Source organism: Strigops habroptila, chromosome 1 (genome assembly GCF_004027225.2).
Source record: "Strigops habroptila isolate Jane chromosome 1, bStrHab1.2.pri, whole genome shotgun sequence".
Lineage (NCBI taxonomy): Eukaryota > Metazoa > Chordata > Aves > Psittaciformes > Psittacidae > Strigops > Strigops habroptila.
The window spans coordinates 5,396,353-5,411,454 of record NC_044277.2 but is presented as its reverse complement, the minus strand read 5'-3'; the positions used below and the strand labels follow the sequence as shown (position 1 = coordinate 5,411,454).

Here is a 15,102-nt window from a genome sequence, read left to right as displayed (position 1 = left end):
ACATTTTTATGATGAAGACACTGAGCTAGAAACAATCTCCCCTAGAGACTTCACAACTAAAACCAGAGATGACATACTGAGGCCATTTCACTCCTGTAACCCACACATAGAATCATAGAATCAACTAGGTTGGAAAAGACATTTAAGATTATCAAGTCCAAACATTACCCCAGGGCTGCCAAGACCACCATTAAACCATGCCACTGAGGGCCTCAACATGTACCCTAATGGTGTCATCATCCGTTAAGGTACCTCTGTGGATTGAAGCCCTATTATCAGAAGTCTGCTCTACCCTTACCTGTCCTACTAGAAGCTTCACACAATTAATTAGATCTGTAACAAGCTGCAAGGCACCTCCTTAAAAGAAAGTGTGGGCAATTCCCATTGAGGCAGAAGACTGGAAATCCCTGAGCCAAGCAGATAATCAGGGGGCTGAGTTTTCTGGGGTGCACATACAACTGCTGAGTGTGCACTGTGCTTGCCTGGCTCCATGCAAATGAAGATGGACTCAGGCAGGAAGGACCAAATCTCAGCCAGAGAACCTGCAAGGTAGCACTCCATGGAGCCTGGGGTACAGCCCAGAGCCACCGTATTGATGCTGATGATAAAAATAAGTCATCTGGCAAAAAAAACCCCAATCATTACAATAGTTATTGGAGAGGTAATCTCTCTGATTGCCCATCTCTCCACACCTCATTCCACAAATACCGAGGAGTAAAGGTGTGTGGATTCAAATTTTATATTTTAAAGCCCTGTCAGAAAAGTCAGGATTGTTTCTTAAAATAGCTCAGGCCAGAATCCAGCTAGAGGACACTGCATGTAGGCAGCACATCTTTTGGGGGAAATAAAAGTCACTGTGAAAGCACACAATCATATTGTAGCTGAGATGCTGGGGTTAGCCAGGCTCACCTTCTCACTGGAGCACTTGACACTGTCTAGTCGGATGTCTATAGGTGCAGTCCCACCAGCACCTATCCTGCCCAGCCCATAGTGCTGAACTTCTATTCAGCATTGCCTCATTACTTGGCTGGACTCTATGTGCCTGATGATTCTGATGGGAAATATGGAGCATTGTGCAGGATCAAGCTCTTCTGGAGGTAGATATAGATGCCTCAGTTCAGCTTGGTTTGTAAAAGCTTTGCAAAGCAAGGGCTAGGAACTTTGTACCTCAAAGACCATCATATAGGTTACTGGTTTGTAATTCCACTATGGGAAACATGCAGGAAGGAGAGAAAATATGTATTTGTGTGATAGGAGAGATGCAGCTGACAGGCATTAGTGGGTGATGAATTCGGTTCATTTCACCCACTCACAAATCACACTGAAGGACCAAACAGTATCCACAGTGCCTTCACTCAGCTCAGCCCATCCCTGCTTCACAGCTCTCATTTATCCCCTGCTGAACACGCTGCCATGCAGCTTCCACAATCAACCCCTTCATGTTGCTGAAGGCAATATGGGTCCCGCAGAGAGCTGTGGGATGGCTACCAAGTATTGTCACTAATCCACAAGCACACCATTGGTTCTGATACCCTCAAAAGCCTCTGAATAGCTGAGGAACCCAGAAGGACCTGTACAAATAAAGTGCTTCATTGAGTCCTCTCAAACAGAGCCAAGTGACAATCAGGACTATATTTGGAAAGGTGTTCAGTTACTTCACTCTTATGTAAGGACAAAGGAAAATTCAATGGAAGGTTTAGATGACCAGATATGGCTCCTCCAAAAAGATGCAGTTCTTAAAGATGATTGCATGTACAAGAGCAAAATGGGTGAAAAACTTGGGCAATCGATCTGTTGTCCTTGCAGCACCTTTCATAGGCTGAGCTGACCTTGCTGTGCATGATGCCCCTGAAAACACACTTAGAATCATAGAATAGTTAGGGTTGGAAAGGACCTTAAGATCATCTAGTTCCAACTCCCCAGCCACGGACAGGGACATGTCGCTCTAAACTATGTCCCCCAAGGCTCTGTCCAACCTGGCCTCGAACACCGCCAGAGATGGAGCATTCACAACTTCCTTGGGCAACCCATTTTAGTGCCTCACCACCCTCACTGTAAAGAACTTCTTCCTTACATCTGACCTAAACTTCCCCTGTTTAAGTTTGAACCCATCAATCTAGTGCACTATCTTCTTGCGCTATAACAAGACTGAAACCAAAAGAGAGACGGTTATCCCCTCAGTAACCAGGGAACAAGGCAAGGAGAGCTGAGGCTTTGAAAGGAGGTTAAAGAATTGATCATGAGAACAGCTTCAAAATTTAAGCACATTTCTGACACCCATCTGAGTCTCACCAGATCTTCATTCAGAGGCATCTTATTTGAAGCAAACCAAGTGATATAAGCATAGTGTCCTGTATCACTCAGCTACTGTCTACTGGTGCAAAAATGAAACCCCCAAAATAAGCAGAAACATCCAGACTAGGATTTCTCCATGAACATTTTTTTTTTCCTACAGTCATAGAGTAGGGATGATTCTTGCCCACATCTTTGTGAGAGTTGGGAATGCTTATTGAAGACATGAAGCAAGGCTCATGTGCCCCAAAACACATTCTCTTTATGTTCTTCAGCTGTGCTGTTGATTGAACAAAAGGTATTTCTTCTTTTTACATGCTTTGCCTAATTGCTGATACCTTAACAGACCCCTAATGAAAATGAGCAGTTTGACTTTTGATATTCACACTGGTGAATGCAGAAAGTCATAAACAAAAAGTAATTCAAGCAATCCACACATATAAAAAGTCAGTGAAACAATGCCTGCCCATGTAAAGAAGAAATGAAAGCTTACCTTTGGACCTGCTGGCCCTGGCAGTCCAAATGCTCCTGGCTGTCCTGGTTCGCCCTGCAAGTAACAGCAATATTGGTGGTAACTGCTAACCTTTTATATATAAAAGCCAGGATGGCTCAAAATAGTCATTACATACAGCCTTAGAAATGGAAGCTCTATCTAATAACTACAGTCCTGAGCATCATTATCCAGAGATCTGAAAGTTTGCAGTGTGCTTTCTTCACGCAAATCAAAGCAGAAAGAGGCAAACTGAAAACTGAAGCAGCTATTCATCTGCTCTTCAAACACAATCACCTAAGTAGCAAGAAGTTAGTTCCCTAAGCTGTGTACAGCTTGCACTGACTGCAGTCTACAAGCACGGATTCCTTGGAGACAGCATAACGCATTTGGTTTTGAATGGTGACTTTATAGTGCAAAAAAATGCATCCTATGAGAAATTCTCCAAGTCCAGGTATGTTACTGTCCAAGCTCAGGCCATGCTACATGTGATGCAATGAAGTTGTATTGGTCCTGGAAGCTATACTGGGAAATTACCATGTTTTTTCCACAAGTGTGGCACAAAAGAGAAACAGGATGTAGGCAACAGGGGAAAGAAAGAGCTTTTCTGCTGTGTGTCACTGCTTTAGTGTATGCCTGCCCTTCCAAAGACTCAGTTCCTCAAGTTCCTCCAGTTACCACCAATTGACTGCCACAAATGGACGGTGAATGAGATCATAAAGGTCCATCATTGGGAAGAAAATTCAAAGGGATGATGACTAAGCAGGAAAAGGAGGGAAAGCTCTAAAACACACTTATATTAGTTTTTGATACTGGAATATGTGATTTAGATGCTAGAATATGATATTTAGATACAGGAAAATATGTTTGTGTTTTTATGTTTCATCTGTAGTCCTCTTATAGGCAGTATTTGGTATGCTGCCTCCTCCTTTGAGCTAACACTGGACCTCTGCCTTTGCTATTTAGCTTTAGTAGCGCACAAGAGGAGTTTAGGTGCTTGCTTCTGTGACCAAAACACCTATTTTTCTTACCCCTGTCCACTGTGGAAGTACAAAATGGTCCCCTGCAGCCCTGCCATCTCCACCAGCCAATGACTCTTTGCCAGACTTAAAACAAATGGCCAAACTCTGGAGCTGGAGCTATTAACCTACACAGGCACAGCAGAGGGCCCCAAGCCACATGCTGCCATGACTGCCCCCTTTTCCATCTTAATAAATGGTAACAAAGCTGTTCTAGGAGCAAATCAGGATGGCTAATCCAGAAGACTTCTTCAAACGCATGAAGGAGAGTGCTGAGGCTATTAACCTCCTACCATTTGTTTCTGCTGCTCCTAAAACGGCTATACAAATCCCCAAGACATGTTTCACTCAATACAGATTGATTTCCACTGCCTGCCTCGCACTAAAAAGCAGGGATTACAGGGGAGGAACAGAACGGCTTACGGCTTCTCCTTTTGCTCCATCCTTCCCAGGGAGGCCAGGTGAGCCCAAGGACCCCTGTTACAACAACAGGATTGTCATCAGCACAATATTAACACCCGTTGCGAGTGCAAGGACATGAGTAACACATCAAGACATGAATAAGAAATGAGGAGAATCATTTCAATGCAAACATTTATTATTTACAGTCTCTGGAGCGGCTGCTGCTGACATTAACACACTAGTTGACAGAGCAAGCTTGGTGCAGGGTAATTTCTTTTTCCTTCTCCCCCCTCCAATAAGATGATGCAGTAGCACCTAAAGGCCATCTCAGTCCAAAAATTATTTATGTTATTGAAGAAACACTAATGTTTCTGTATGTGGAGGCACTAGCACTGATCTCTTCTGTTCCACTCTTCTGTTTCAGAGTTTTACAAAGCTTAGACAAAGTTCCTGACCTTGCTAGCACAAAACAAGAAAATACAGAAGTAAAACAAAAGACTTAGAAGAGAGCCTGTTTTCATGAGCCTTCAACAATAGCTTTATAAACTCTTAAACTTTTCACGGTAGAATGAATAAAGACTTGGACTTACTTTTTCTCCTTTATCCCCTTTCAGTCCAGGAAAGCCGGGAAGCCCTTCTTCACCCTACAACACCAATGGAAATAATACGTCATATGAAATGCCATACCATTCCCTGGTATATTTGTGTATTTTGGACAGCACAGTTGTAACCTGTTGAGAGTTGAGGCCAACTCCTCCTCCTTGCTGTAACATTGCTGTTCTCAGCCACCTGTAACTGGCCCATATTCAAACAGCTTCACTTTCAATTCTCCATTCCAGTGTCTTCCTCTGGTTGATCCCTCCTACCCACCTTTTTGTAAACATCAAAGAATGAGGACTTGAAATTTGGCACAGCCAACTTACTGCCACACCAAATGTCCAATGGCATGGGAATTTCCTGAAAAACCCAAATGTGGGAATGTTTTCCCCTTTACCTGCTCACGTTATGCCAAAATGTAACACTGGAATCCACTCAATCCAGACCTTATCAATAGGTCTGAATTTTACAAGAGATGTTGCCATAAGTCCTTTAAAGACCTGTTACCAGTGTCTCTTCTACCTGAAAGAACAGACATCCATTTGTGGGATGTAAAGCCACTAGCACTGCTGGCAGATGACATGCCACAAAGCAGAGATAAGTGACTGGGAGCTTTTTCCCTCATCTGCTTTAGTAAAAACTCAGTAACACAGAAAAATCCTTTTGAAGGACCATTAACATGGCTAAGCAGTTGATGCATACCTTTCTAAGTTGCCTGTATATACTTACAGAGGACTACCTACATATACAGATAAATTCAGGCCAAATTCTGCCACATTCAATCTTATTTGTGACGTATTTTTCCCACATGAGTAGTCCAGCAGATGGATGGATTCCTAGGGCAAGTTTCCAATGTCAGAGTGAAAAAGCTGGCCTTATTTATTTACAGGTATATTTTGCACTTAAAAGTTGATAGAAGATGGTACCTGGAAAGTATCTGTGCTGTATATGTAAATTAAAGTCATTGGATACTTTCAAAACTAGATTTCTTGCTAATTGCACCTTCATGAAGCGCACTGTCTAAAACTTGCAATGCAGCTTGAGGTAAAAATCAGATCTGCTGCATTTGAATGTCTCCTTAATGGGATAGACAGCCCATCAAATAGCAAATGTGAGTTTTAAGGAAATCGTTTGGTCTAAAAGGCCGATATAACTTGAAGGAACTGCTGTTGAATGACAAAGTGGGCAGAATACGTAGGAATAAAATTTGTGCCTTTTCTATGTGAAGTAAAGGAATTTGGTTAATTAGCTTCTTCTCTTGCCCCCTCTTCTTTTTCTCCTTTTATTCTCCATGAAGTATCAACTTCTTGGCACAGCTGCACAAATTAATCCTGGCATCAGTCAGTAAGTTTGATGCATCGTGTTCATAGATCCATTCACGCTGGCCAGGACCTCATAAGTTTTCTAGTCCAACCTCCCCCTCAAAGCATCATCAACATTGAATTCAGACCAAGTTGTTCAGGGTTTATCCAATTTGGAGTTTGAAAACCTCCGAAAATAAGGTTACTCCTCTTCCCAGATGCAAATGGTTACTTACCTCCTAAGATACTAGCATCCCAGGAAGAGAAAAATGCTTTTCCTATTGCATTCATTATTTATTAGCTAAAGCAGCATGATTTTGTCCTTTTGATTTTTAACAGATCTCAAGCAGTTGCCTACAAAGATGAGGAGCCCAGAGCAGATCTGTTGGCCCTCACAGCCAAGAGGCTACATGGGCATTTGCAGGAAGGCACTTTGACCGTCCCTTTTGGTGACCATACAAGCCACAGACAGCTGGTCTGTCTCAACTGCCACCTTGAGACCAGGGTCACCAAGTAGAGAAGGCCTTCAGGGATGCACCATGTTCAGGGAATAAATGATCCAACAAAGCCTAGCACTCCAAAGAGCTCACTAAAGGCTTTTTCTTCACTTCTATCTACTGCCACCGCCTTTCTTTTGCTGCATAAACTTAAGCACCACTTGCCACACATCAGCCGGCATGGCATAGAGCTGACCTTTTACTGGAAATAAAGCTAGAGAGTTTTACCAGCTTGCAGGGGAAATCTTTGAGTATGCATCAGCTTTACCTGTTCCTCTCCAAGGAGAAAACTGCACAGAAACAACCTAGACCTTAGAGACAGAATTAATGTCCCCTGGGGAACCACCACTAAACTCCACCAGGCTACAGAGTAGAAAGGGCTGCTACTTCTGTCCCTTCCACTGAAACCCCATTATCCCCAGGCAGCTGCTTTGTATCCCTCACTAAGAAGATAAAACCTGTCAGGCTAAGAATAGGTCCAGCAGATGTTTGAACCTTCATAAAAGGACAAGAAAAGATTGTGTTGCCTATGTCAAAACACACTCACAAATTAAACTGTGTAACCTACAAGGGCATGCAGTGGAAGAGAGCAGGAAGCAGAAAAGCATCGGTGCTGTTGCGCTTGCAGAGCACCAAAGTATCTGTGACAGGCAGGGATGGGAAAGCACCCAACAGGTTGCACCCTTAACTCACAGCTAGCTGCACAATCCCATTGACGATGCAGCTAAGTGGAACAGAGTCATGCTGCCAGAGCAATTCACATCACTGAGCAAATATCTTCTTCTTTTTTCCTTTTTCTACTAACCGACTTCATTAATTGCATTGCAGAAAAATCACATTATCTTTTCATTTGTCCACCAATCTTTTTAATCAGGTAAAGTCCCAAGCATTGTAGTCAGTGTGCTGCTAAGACCTAGGGAAGTGCTGGCATACCCAAAAGGTATCTATTCCCTCCCCTTAGCCCCTCCAGTTAGGTCAGTTGGGTTAGCAGAAGAGCTTGCCTCTCTCCCTCCAGCGCTTGCGGATTGAGGGGCTCTATTGGTGTATATAACCTGGATATATATATATAGAGGTATATATATCCTGTATATATCTACTGGTGTATATATCCCTTTCTAAACCCAGGGAAAGTTGCAGTTAGAAAATAACAAAATTGGCTGAAGAATATATCCCAAAATAATATTGTTCAAGAGGAGGTACCAAAGAATCTGGTTTGGGTTGGAAGGGACCTTAAAGCTCATCCAGTTCCAACCCCCTGCCATGGGCAAGGATACCTTCCACTAGAGCAGGTTGCTCCAAGCCCCTGTGTCCAACCTGGCCTTGAACACTGCCAGGGATGGGGCAACCACAGCTTCTGCGGGCACCCTGTGCCAGTGCCTCACCCTCACAGGGAAGAATTTCTTGCTTATATCTAATCTAAACCTACCCTCTTTCAGTTAAAGCCATTACCCCTTGTCTTATTACTACTTGCTCTTATCAAAAGTTCTTACTGGGAAGCTTCAGCAATTGTGCTCAAAAGGAAAGCCACAGATTTTCTCAAGTACTTTTCCTTTCCAGGCTCATGAGCATCTTGTCTTTTCCTTATCCAGAGGAAAGCCAGCCACTTAAGTTTGGTTTTGCTCTCTGTGCTGCACAACCAGTGACCTTTAATCAAACATTTCCACTGAAGTTAGCAAGAAAACAATTCACCATTGACATAATACTTGGGTTAATGACCCCTCCATGGTCATGAAAGTTGGCTTGTTTTTAAACAATCCTTCCATTACATGCTCAACATATGCACATATATCTTAATTTATTGCACACCATCCAACAAATCACCTTACTTGGGTACAGTGAACCTCATAGAATCACCTAAACATTATGTATGTATGGTCCATGACCAAATTATAACTACATCCTATGTAGAGCCTCACTTGGCTGAGTGGACATAACTCTGAAATTACTAAGTAGATAAACTTAATTGCCAGATGATGTGTTTCCTCAGAGTGGGAGCAACTAATAGAGGGATTTAACCATATCCAGCCTCACAGATTAATTTCTCTGACAAGAGACCTAAAATAGAGAAGGAATGGATAGGCAGGTATGCAAAAAGATAGAGATAGAAGACTTCAGTATGACCTGACCCTAAAGAGCCATTGGAAGCACACAAAGGAATAATCCCTCATTGATATTTTTAAGCAATCCATCCAAGTTTAAGTTCTTTTCTTTCTTCCACTTGAAGCTCCTCAAGTAGCTGCCAAGTTTACAAATATTTCTTCCAACTAGAGAACAGCTGTGGCTTATAATCAGATATTTCATTTCAAACCATGGGTTGTGGCCCACATTAATGGAAATGAGAGCAAACTAAACAAGAAGATAATGGGGGAAAATCAGTCCAAAACACATGGTTAAATTCCCGTTTGCTTGTCAAATTCAAGTAAATCACTGGACTTTTCCTGCAGAGTACAGAGCAGACAGAAGATAGATCATTCTAAGGTCAATTTTATACATTTATTTTGTCTACCAAACTGGTCTGCATCTATCATGAAAGTGTCACTTTTCCAATCCTAAAATTAAATACAATACTTCTAACCCTGTCACAAAATATTAATAAAGGTGTCTTTGGGAGACCTTCAGAAACCCTTCAAGCAGAACCCCATGAATCACACACTCAGCATATTGACAGCTGTGTAAACTGGGGGGATCTATATCCATGGTAGGAAACAGAATAGAAAGAGATGAAGAGAAACAGAATGAAATGTGCACAATGAGATGGAAAGAGAAGCAAAATGGAACCGTGCAGTGTTACCCCTTCATCATTAACACACCCCTCTGTCCTTTGTTAATTAACTTCACAGCATCCCTGTGAAATAAGAAGGAAGTTATAGCAACTGTAATATTGCTTTCATCTCATGAGGGTGATGAGTCAGAGGTGTAACTGAGCAGAAGACATATGGAAGGTCACAGAGTCTGGGACAAAGATAGAAACTCTTGTGTCCTAGGTCATTGCCCTCGTAAGTTTATTCATTCTCTCTCCTGGCTCTTTGGCCTGCTTTGAACTTGGAAACCTGACATTCACAAAGAATGAACCAGAAGACCATGTGTAAGTGGCCTACTGCTGATCCATGGTTGCACAGTTTGATGAGAAAAGGAGAGGAGGACGCCTCCAGTTGAATGTAATCTTCAGGCTCAAAAGTCTGAGAACACACTGCATGGTCTGGAAGGATGTGATACCTTCCTTTTCTAGGTTTTTCTATTCAGGAGCTACCTAGTTGAGGAGGCTGAAAGATTGCACGACTTTGTCTCCAGCAGCCATAAAAAAAAAAAAAAAAAAACTTATTTGACAAATATTATAAGTTTGGGGGTTGTCTTTTTTTTTTTTAGAGTGGCAAGGCAAAGATAAAGGCTTCATTAAAAGCCAGGGATGATCTGTAGATTAACCGAGAGGCAGAGCTGCAGTGGATATAAGTCACCCAGCTGCATTTTCAAAGGCTCCTGACCAGACAGGCATCACAAATGACTGCCATTCTCAAAGATACAGGATTCTATTAGCTTAATGATGCTAAAACCATATTAATATCCTGGAAAATTTTACACCAAAACCGACATTATTTTCTGCTTCCACAAGAAATAAGACATTCATCTCGACTTGGAGTTCACTTTAGTTTATTCTAAGAAATAAAGAAAATCTTCTCTGCTGGGTGTCTGTGTTATATTCTGATGTAATAAACAGAAAGTTCATGTGAACGTGATATAAAGGAGTCAGAAGAAGTCTGAGGTTTGACTAGTCTATGAGGAAACCCGGCTGGGTAAATGATAGCTATCACTTTTTTGTACTGCAAACATATCAAGGATTTTATTCAATGCATTGTATAGAAGTCAATTGTTCCCAAAAAGTACTTTCCCCATAAAAAATTCAAGAGAGTTCACCTTGTCTTTAAGGCGTGTCTGAACCCTTAAACCTTATCGTGAACATCATGGACACTACCATGAGACCAGAAGTGTCCTTCTGACCTTTTAGCATATGATCCTAGTTATCATTCTTCTGGTTAGAGCAGGTGCATCATTTTTCATGGATACCAACAGAGGTCTTTATCTGAAGAACCTTTACATCAAAATATGCAGAATTACAGCTATAATGAAGCAGATAATCTGGCACATTGTCACCCACAAACTAGGCACTGCAGGAAGATGAATCAGAGCTTACTGATTTGGTACACAGTTATACCTTAATCAAGGTCACTGTAGAGTTCAGAATAGCCTGGGAACATCCTTAAGACTTCAAAGCTGCCATTAGCACCCAAGTTCATCAGCTAAGTATTAGCTGCAGCACTCCTTCACTTACTACATAAGGAATTGTTGAAAGACTGGGAAGGTCAGACACCATTTGACAGCTATTTAACTGCTGGTTCATCTATAATCAAGACTGCCTCAAGTGGAGAGCTTACTTGAAGAAAACATCTACCTCTGCAACAGGGAGAGCACAGGAGAGTACAACGGGGAGCTTGGAATTATTTTGTTCAACAGCTAGAAGAGTTGTTCAATCAGTTTCTGAAATGTTCAAATTAAACAGTCAAATGGTTTGCAGATGTATTTATGATTGAACATAATTAATAGGAGGTAAAAGATAACTGGAATCAGTTGGTACCATAATCCCAATACAAAGAAGAATAACCTGAGAAATAAGCTGCATTACAGTGGGTTGGATTCCCAGAAGCAAGACCAGCAATTCCTGGAATTCCAATTTTTCTTGTTTGCATGGTTGGGGCAAGAGGTTTCTCAATTAAAGATGCATTTGTCAGACACTTTGAAATGTGAAAAACATAACAGCTTTGCTTCGAAAACTTCCTTGTCTCAAAGTACAAGCCGATGCTCCCTGCTCATCTGCCACTGCTCAGGACCAGACAAACAGCTTGCCAATTGCTACAGGGGAAGTGTTCATTGAAGTAGAAAAATAACTCAGTCGTGTAGCATGACATTGATTAATTTCTGTCTTTACATCTATAAATAGCACACAAAATAGTTGTGTTGCTGTGGATGATTTGCCACGTACTGGTGATATTTTGCCGTGCAAGAAAAACCTATTAATTCTATTAATTCCTTTTGCTTTGCTCTGGGAAGTTCCTGATGCATCAGTTTCCACACATCCCTCAATTTCAGTACCTCCTAGAAGAGCACATTATGGCAGAGGAGTTCTGTGTCAGAGCACTCCAAACTCCAGTACCAATCTCCTCTTAAACATCTGCTGATAATGATATCCAACGTTCACCCCTTTGCTGCCTCATTCTGACGCCTTATGGAAGTATGTAGAAAGTTTTCCTTCAAGATTAACCACATCATCTAGTCCATGATTTCTCCCCTCCTTGTAGAGCTCATTCCTTTCAATCCTCCCTGCTGGTTAAATTTACAAAATCACTGATCATTCTCCTCATTGCTCTCTGCAATAAGCAACATATCTCCACAGTGCTCTCTAAACATCATGCCCAAACAGGAGACAGCATCTTGCCTTAAGTCTTATCACCACCTATTTATAACCTGCAGTGGTACACCTTTGTTGACTGCCAAACATACCTGAGGCTGCTCAGTCAAGTCTTTGCCAAAATTAGAACTTGTTTTGGTCCAATGAAACATATCTGCTTATAACATGATGCTGCTCCCCGAGTATTTTTCATCTCAGAGTGCATTACAAAGGTCATGATCCCATTTTACTTCCCATTTTACTTGAGGTACAAGCTAAGTCCAAGATTCCCTGTGGAGCCAATGATATAGAACCTGAAAGACAAAAATGAGTCTCCAGAAACCCAAACCCACTCACAACACCAGATGTATTAGTTTCTATTGAAATAACAGTCCACACACTGTTTCACCAGGAAAATAAACGTTTGCCAAGAAAAATATCCCACATTTTTCTCATCTGGCTCTTGCTACTATGTGCATGTTCATTACCCAGTAGGGTCTGAGACACAAATCAATATCTTTGTCAGAGCTGGAGAAAACAGGACTTGAGAGACATAAAATCTCTAGATAGTGCTTAAGAAAAAGGATGAAACCCCCAAGAGGGGAAATTAAAGATGTCCAGGGTTGTACTTGGGCTAGTAAAGAATGTCATGAAACACAGTGCTGCCATGGTCTCAGCTGCACCTTCAGAGAGACCATGGGCAAGCCACCTGCACTTTAACAGCCGTGAACATGCAGGCTCAGCCTGGCAACCACTTTGAACAGTGGAAAGGGGAAAATCTGGCTGCTTAACTAGATAGATGTGAAAACATGTAGCAGGGAGAGAGACAGGGAATACATCCGGTGCCGTTGATAGACCAGTGATAGCAACTTGCTTAGTATAATGCTTCAACTCCCTGTGATTCTTTAGCCTGTGAGATCCACTTCCAGACTGTTAGAAAAGCTTTTTTATTTTCCACCTAACAGGCAGCTAATCCATACCTATCCACTGCAATATCGCTCTCAGGTGCATCCTGCATCCAAATAACAGTTATCAATGACAGAATCAAGGCAATCTGCTTTGCCACCCCAAATGACTGTCAGAAGAAGCACAAAGTTGGCAATATTTTCTCACATGCTTCCTTTCCATACTGCCAGTGGATCTTGGCAGAGAACTCATCTAAAGAAACAAGTGCTAGAGACTTTGCAAACTTGTGGTTGCCAGTAGATGTCATTATATACCAGCAATGTACCTGCCAGCCACGGGCCAATGCTGAAAAGAATAATGTTTTCTGAGTTTATATATGGAAAAAGCCCCAAGTTACTAGTATTCTTGCACTGCTGAGAATTAAGCTGTCACGATGCCCAATTAGTATGTGATCTGGTTTCAAGTTGTTTATTACAATCTGCAGCTGTTATTCTGGGTCACAGAAAACCACCAAATTTATCTAAAACCCTTTAATTATTGCTGAGAAAAAAGAACTTCATCAAACCAGGGTTATTTAACTGTGCAGAACATACTTTAACTACAGTTAAGAGGACTCAAAAATACTCAACAGGCAGACCGAAATTGCCTGCATACACAAGAGGATTCAGAACATACTCTTAGCAAGGCAGATACTAACATTACTACACCTCACCTTTTAATCAGAAGATTCATTAAAGATACCACAGATACAAATTATTCCAGTGAGCTGCATGACAGCTTTATAAAGCAGATGAGGTGTTCTTATACAGATGTTTAAGTGCTGGACTGAGAGTCTAAGTGCTGAGTGACCTTAACCAGCTGAAGTCTGTAGCTAAGAATTGTTCCTGAGATGATTCCCAGCACAAAAAAAATAAGAAAAAAACCTGCAGATATTGCACTTCTTTTCATTGCTGGGTGAGTTTGAGCCATGTTCACATTATTCTTTTATTCAGCAATGAAGAAGATCTGAGTGCTAAGAACCAAGCCCCAAGGAGGCAATGTTTCCATAGCCACTGTCTCCAAGGAACGCAAATTAGTGGACAGTTGGGGTTTTGTTTTGTTTTCAGATGTAAAACTCAATAGTATCTCTAAGCTTGGAGATGTTTCCCCATCTTGTTACTATCAAGATGTGCTCATTGAACGAGCACTGCCCTCCAACCTGGATGCTGATGCACAAGGGCTCCTGCTGCTTCCTTAGGCTCTCAGAGACACCCTTCAGCTCATCAGCCCTGCATAGACTGGATGGCATTTAAGAGTTTTGGGACTTAGTGACAATGTTTGAACACCACAGGAGCCCAGACAAGGCCTACAACCTCACTGATGCACCTTCCCTGCACCAGGCTTAAGGTTTCAGCAGTGAAAAGGCCACACACATCACCTCATGGAGCCGCTATCAGTTTGATTTGGAAATTGCAGGAATAAGGACCAATTCTTGGTTCTTGGTTTGTGCAAGTACAGACTCCACATTGTTTAAGGGCTCAGAGATCACTTTGAGAAGATCCTGCATCTAGAAGTTCAGATGGTTGTTCCCCTCCTTTATATTGAAGCTGCTTTTAAGCTCTAACCTTGAGCTTGAAACTTGACAATATACCCTTCTAATCCTGACTTAGAGTCACTTTTATGGCTTGTTTCATCAATGGAAATGTCTGGTGCTCTGGACTCTCTGCTGAATCTGTCTACCATCACTGACCCTCTCTGCTCCCTTGCTAGGGTGCTAAGGGATAAGCCCTGGCTGGTCCCTGTCCTGATAACCACAGTATTTCTCACAGCTCCATCTCATCACCCTGACACTCAGGGACCAGACTCTCTAACATTGTTATAGCTCCATGTGTCTAAAACACCATTTCCAGGCTGAGCCTTACCTGCAACCAAGTCCCAAAACACATACCTTCAAAATACCCAAGCAAAAGATCTCATTTGCCATCAAACCAGCACACAGAAGACAACTCCAGCTCTGCCTGCGGCACCTTTTGCAGGCAGAACTGCACTCATTTCCTTATGCCTCAAGTTACTGGATGCTAGCCAGCCCTGACCCAGAGGCACTGTGCTCGTGCTGATTTGGAAAGCCCTGCTGACAGCACAGTGGAAAGAAGTTGCACAGATTTCAGGTTAGACCTTT

General features: G+C 42.1%; 1 protein-coding gene across 1 annotated transcript in view; it reads right to left on the bottom strand.

The window, feature by feature from the left end:
• The window catches only part of COL22A1 (collagen type XXII alpha 1 chain), a 226,935-nt gene that overhangs the window by 104,650 nt on the left and 107,183 nt on the right, over window positions 1–15,102 (bottom strand). The window contains exons 13-14 of the mRNA XM_030505667.1: window positions 4,225–4,278; window positions 2,786–2,839 (exon numbers count right to left, since the gene is read on the bottom strand). Coding sequence (XP_030361527.1) covers window positions 2,786–2,839; window positions 4,225–4,278 — 108 coding nt within the window. The remainder of the gene's footprint in view (window positions 1–2,785; window positions 2,840–4,224; window positions 4,279–15,102) is intronic.